The 6,000-nt window shown below is 33.7% G+C and overlaps 1 protein-coding gene across 1 annotated transcript in view; it reads right to left on the bottom strand.

Moving 5' to 3' along the window:
* Positions 1-213: 213 nt before the first annotated feature.
* LOC128546777 (gamma-aminobutyric acid type B receptor subunit 1-like) overlaps positions 214-6,000 on the bottom strand; it is a 28,291-nt gene continuing 22,504 nt past the window's right edge. Inside the window, exon 11 of the mRNA XM_053518094.1 lies at positions 214-237. Coding sequence (XP_053374069.1) covers positions 214-237 — 24 coding nt within the window. The remainder of the gene's footprint in view (positions 238-6,000) is intronic.

The following is a 6,000-nucleotide window of genomic DNA, read 5'->3' as shown; positions in this document are numbered from 1 at the left end:
ATATTATTTTCATATTGTTGTTGTTTGTTGATCAAATAATATGCCTGTTTATTTGTATTAATTACACTGTATTCAAACATCAATATCATAATAAGAATACATAAATCTGAAAACCGTGATTCATCATATCAATTACCGAAGGGTATAGTTGTTTCGAGTAAATGGATACGAAGCGTGGACAAAGAACAATTCCTGGTGTTCTGCCTTCGTATATCACATCATGAAACCATTTGCAACCTACAGATAGATGAAATACATTAAAACTGTAAACATAAAGTACATCTGCAATAATTACCATACGAATGGGCGTAATAAGAGGTCTCGGAGTTATAATGAATGGTGGATACAAATCTCGTCTGAAAAAGAAAAATTATATGTGGTTCTGCTCGTATATCACCATCAAAACCACTTTGCACCTTAAAGATAATTTCTTAAACTGGTAACATAATTGTACATCTGCAGGGATAATTACACACACTATGAATTTTTTCTTCGGTCCTTTTTCAAGGATTTCTCGAACATTATATGTTAAACATGTCATGTACATAATGTTCTGATCTTTAGACTAAAGAATCGGGTACATGTTCAGTTTGGGAAATGCAGTACTTTCCCAGAATAAGCGCGTTTCTATTGGCTCTACAGTGAGGTCGGATTTCAGGAAAAAGTAAAAAAAATATTTCCCCTGATTTGCCGTGTCGTGGTGGTTGCTATTGAAATTACTGCATGCCCGCAAGATTCTGATGTCATAACTTTTGACAACATCTCCATGGATTCAACTCGTCTTCCCTAGATGTCATGTATATTCAGGATGCTCTCTCCAATTCACAGTACATATCCACTCCCTGCTATATCGGCGGTTTCTTTGCGTCGGCACCGGCTATTCTTTGCTATAAACAGTGCCAAGGTTGGTATGGGAGGCGAAAAGTCGAGCTGCCATCCACGATCAAAGGTATGCTGCTTAAAAATAAGTAGAGCACGGAACATAAGATTGTCTTTTCAATGTTTTATAGTGTTTACTTTTTAACTATCAGCGATTTTGCTCGCAACTCGATGAAATTTGTTGATGGTGTACTGACATGGAACATTGGCCCGACTTTTTCCACTTTTTCCCGTCTTTAACCAGTTTTTGCTTTGATATCATACATATCAAGCGCACTATATGTATTCATTTATCAATATTCTTCCAAATAATAAAGATAAATAGGCCGAAATGTAAATTGATTTTTTCAAAACCACTTACTTTCGGTTTTGTCGTGGCACCGGCGGTCTCTGTGCATACCAGTTTTTTGTGTTTTTTTTTTTTTTTTGCACAGACATGCCTTCTGCATTACACACAGAAAGGCTCTAGGCTAATAACTATCTGGAAACATTATAGCTTAATTAATTTGGTGTGTTTATCTTACTTATTATAACTGCCAACCTGTTTATAGCAAAAAATAGCATGTTCTTAATAGTTTGTGTAAATTTAAACAGAAGTAATCTGTTCATAGTTGACTTTACGAATTCGAACAATAAGAGAAAAAATCTACTGACGATTATTAGATTAGACATGCGAAAAGTATTTCATTTCAGCACTGTATTTTCTGAAATAATATTTTAGAAATAACACCAGCACAGAGAAGATATCGGGATCATAGGATGTCGCCGCATATTTATTGATTCGCTTACTGATAAACGGTACTGATCGCCGCAAATTGATAAAGTTTCTACATTAAGGTAATACACATCCACAACAGTGTCGGGCACTGCATGAAAAAAAACAATAATCTATCGCTATCAGTGCTTGCAATTCCTAAGTTAATATTTTCAGCAAATCTGAACACATTTTTAGGTATTGAAACTGGTTATTGGATTTCAGAATTTGACACGTGATCAAATCAAGCGTCTTATTATTCTTACGCTTAGAAGATCTATAATAATTTATCTATAATGCAGTTTATTTCTTCACAACTGTTGTTAATATAAAGTGTAGATCTATTTAATCCCTACTGGATCAAAAATATAATTGCAAAATGCAATATGAAAGTTATGTTGGTAAATACTTTGGAACTTGTTTTTGTTGTCAGGTTGGTCATAAGCTCGACAAGAAAATTGAAAGACGGTTTGTTAAATCTGGGGGCATTGCCCCCAAAAATGACTTGAGATTCTGTTTTAGCTAATAGCATACACTTTTCTTGTTGAAAGTTGTCACTCAGGTTTAAACCTGCTTGCAGATATTCCTGAATTACACACTGCCTTCTAGTAACATGTCTATCATTACTCATTTTACATTATATGAACTTAGGTGCTACCTAGAAGGCAGAGCTCCCTTAAAAAATCACCAGTCACGCCCATTGAAAACTAAAGGAGTGCTGCTGGAAAGATCTGGAATTATGGATCCGTTTTAGAAAGTTTATGTTCTTTAAGATCTATTAACATTTTCATGAATAAATGATTTATGATTTCTGAATGAATGTCTTAGAATGCATTAAGATTAAATCTTGACATGCGAAAACTCTACAAATATGCTATATACGAACTAAAGAAAGTTACAGTTCTTTTTAGAAAGAAGAATGTGTCCAACTTTAAAGCAAAATACTGATATGATAGACCTCTGGTATGGGAGAATGAAAATCATTTACATGTAAAAAGCTTGTTTAAAAACCAAAAGACTAGCCATCTTTAAAAGTTAATGATGAGAATTTTACCCAGAGAAAATCCCCTTTTTGCCGAAATTCTCGACAATTTCTGTTTTATTTACTGAACTGCGAAGTTAACAGTCAATGACATTTTTATGGTAAATGTTTTAGCACAACTGGTATAGAATAGGAATGGTTGTTACTAAAGACTTTAGTAGAAGCCTTTTTGATGTTTATTGATAATTCATAGTCAGTAAATTTTTTCCTAGTAATAAACTCTGGTCAGTGATTTTTAAGCTTGTGGATGAAATATATGTTAACAGGGAGAAGAGAATTTTGTGCTTTTCACAGTTCCATGCCATGTAAATTTTGATCCAAAAACCTTTTTTTTAAAAAAAAGTTTCATCTACTGACTACTGTACAGACAGTACTATGTACATTGGAACCTGACATCACTAACAAAACACTTGTTAAATTTCACATGAATGACCTTATTTTTTACAATACTTTCAAAACCCATAAAATAAAAAAAAGAAAACAACTGAAATAAAAAAGATATTAAAAAAAGACTCTTCTGGTGAGGATCGAACTCCCGACCTTTGGACTTCAATACCACCTCGCTAACCACTGCACCAATGTGGAAGTATGACGTCATCTACACAAATATAAGTATATATAATAAATTTCAGTTTTGGCAGCGTGACGAAAATCGTTTCACATTGAAAATATTGTATTTTACCTTTCTTTCTTCGTAGAAAATGTATTTAGCACTAAATTCTTATTATCAGGCGCTCATTAACATTTTTATTCAACGTTCAAAGCAGAAAGCGAAACGCTTTTGTCAACCGTAAACAGCAAGCGTCTATTGATGTCTAACTGATTAATTACTATGAGCATTGCGTACTGGAAGAAACCCGAACAACACCGATTCCAAAAACTTACCACGAATTTTCAACTCGATAGTAATTCAATACACAGTTTTATTCATTTTCTTTTTCACACGTCTAACCGTAATGCGACGCTGTCGGCGCCGCTGTCGGCGCCGGTAGCTCTGCTACTAACATAAACTTGAAAAAAATGTGAACGGCACGTCATATATATATCATGCTTTGAATTATATATACACACAACGGTAATGCAAATGAGCAGAAAAGTGTTGGGACATGTTACTTTTGGTAAAGTAAACCCAAATCCTCGTTTACAACTACATACGATGGTGTGACACTATTCCAAATGTGGACACCCGATTACAGTGAGAGTTCACGTTATCCAATTTAGGATTGTTTTGTAATTGTTGGAGCTCAAAGAAATGACAACACGGATCAGAAAGGTCTTATATAGTCACATAGTAAAAACGATACATTTCATCTATGTTAGCATGAGCCTTCTAAACCTACTGCATCGACAGGATGCTCGGAATAATCTTCGTTTTGCCAGAAGAGAATTATAATAAACATGAAAATCATGTAAAATAATTATTACAAGCTATCAACGAAGCTAAAGTTAATAATAGAATTATTATGAATGCGACAATACTGTAAATGAAACAAAGAATTACAGAGAGTTTAAAATGCTGTAAATGACACATTCAAGATAAATGTGTAAACATATCATCCAAATAAACAGAAGTTAATACTTTCAAATTTGTTGACATGACAGTGGGAAATGGCAATACACATGTATGTTTATTTCATTCCTCGAACTTATCGTTAATTCTAGCATTCTATAAACGATTTCATTTTCATGTAATGCAGTGTTGTACGTTATTCTCGTAGAACTTCTGTTAATTTGTTAACTTCTCTTAGTATTTCATAAAAAAATTTCGTAACCGATTTGTACGTTGGTTATTTCCTGGCTGGTTAGGTGGTCTTACTACGGATGATCTTGTCATACTTTCCGCCACTTTGGTCTTTATAGCATGAATCTGTGGACATAAGAAATTTGAAAAGTCAAGCGGGTAAAAATGTATTTATTAATCATTTGCATTTATACTTGCTTCGTGTTTTGCACAGAATGCCTGGATAAAATTACACATAAATAATTACTTTCAAAGATATCTTTTTAAACGGCACTTAGACACAAAGAGGACTTTGATTGTTTAATTTTAAGATCAGAATATGTTCCATCGATAGTGGTTTTAAATGCTTTTAACTCAATGTAATCAACTTTCATATTTCCTTACCAGTGGCAAATATTAATTGTAACACGACCAGCAAATATCCTACATACATGTAGGTCAAACTCTATCTCGGGATTTTCTGCAATAAACCACTCGCGTGCAATGAAGTGATCAGATCCAGGTGCGTAGCACGGTCGTAAAAAGTAGTTACCAGTTTTTCTAACACTGTTGATACTAGGATGTCGTGTTAGAATCGAAATAATAAGTTCCCAAGTGTGATTTATCGTAGAATAACCGGAGTTTTTTCATTCTTATGCGAAACAATATATCACTCAGGCCTACGGCCTTCGTGATATATTTTTACGCATAAGAACTCAAAACTCGGGTTATTCTACGATAAACCACGTTTGGGAACTTAATTTTTCTTAAATATATTATTCACAATGAAATAAAGGATATATTTCACTGTTGTAGTTCAGTAATTGACTGAAAAAGTTTGTGCTTAAGAAACATGAACACATTTAATTTAGAAATTATTAGCATAAATTGCACGTTAAGTTTAAGCAACAACTGGGCATTTTCGGCCCTTAGTCGCTCATCTGGCCTTGACCATTTGACTTTTAATATACGTCAAAAGACGTTATGAGATAATATCAATCAGTCCATAAGAAGAAGGTGTATTAACCGTATTCTATTCTAGCGTCGACGGCCACTACAAAGTGTCAAGCAGAACTAGCTTGACCGAGTACCCTGCGGGAATGCTTCATACTTACTTTGGTGACCATCTAACAGGTGGCTCATGAGAAAAATATGTTACCTAGTTAGGTATGTGTTTCATTTTTGGCTTGGAGGCCCCTAAATTGTACTTAGTACAATCATTTGAATGGACTTGAGAAAGAACTTTAAATAATGCTGAAGGCCAAGTTTAGTGGAGATAAATCAAGTCGTTTAAACGTTTTTTTTTGTTTTTGTTTTCTTATTTTGAGCTCTGACAGTCTAGAAGGAGTCAAGCAAAGTAATTAATAAATTGTGCGATATTTTCTTGCAAGGATGTTTCAGAGTGGCGAAGAAATCTTGTTATTTTAGGAAGCAGTGGTTTAAATGACTATTCTATATTAAACTATAAATAATTTTCTTCTGTAGTGTAACATAATGATCTCATAACTGTCAATGATGTATAAACAACTTTGTACTATAAATATATACAATATGTAATAACACAACGTCTGGATTAAAATCTGATAACATTCCATTTTGAAATTG

Source organism: Mercenaria mercenaria, chromosome 11 (genome assembly GCF_021730395.1).
Source record: "Mercenaria mercenaria strain notata chromosome 11, MADL_Memer_1, whole genome shotgun sequence".
Lineage (NCBI taxonomy): Eukaryota > Metazoa > Mollusca > Bivalvia > Venerida > Veneridae > Mercenaria > Mercenaria mercenaria.
This window is presented reverse-complemented; position numbering and strand designations above follow the sequence as displayed.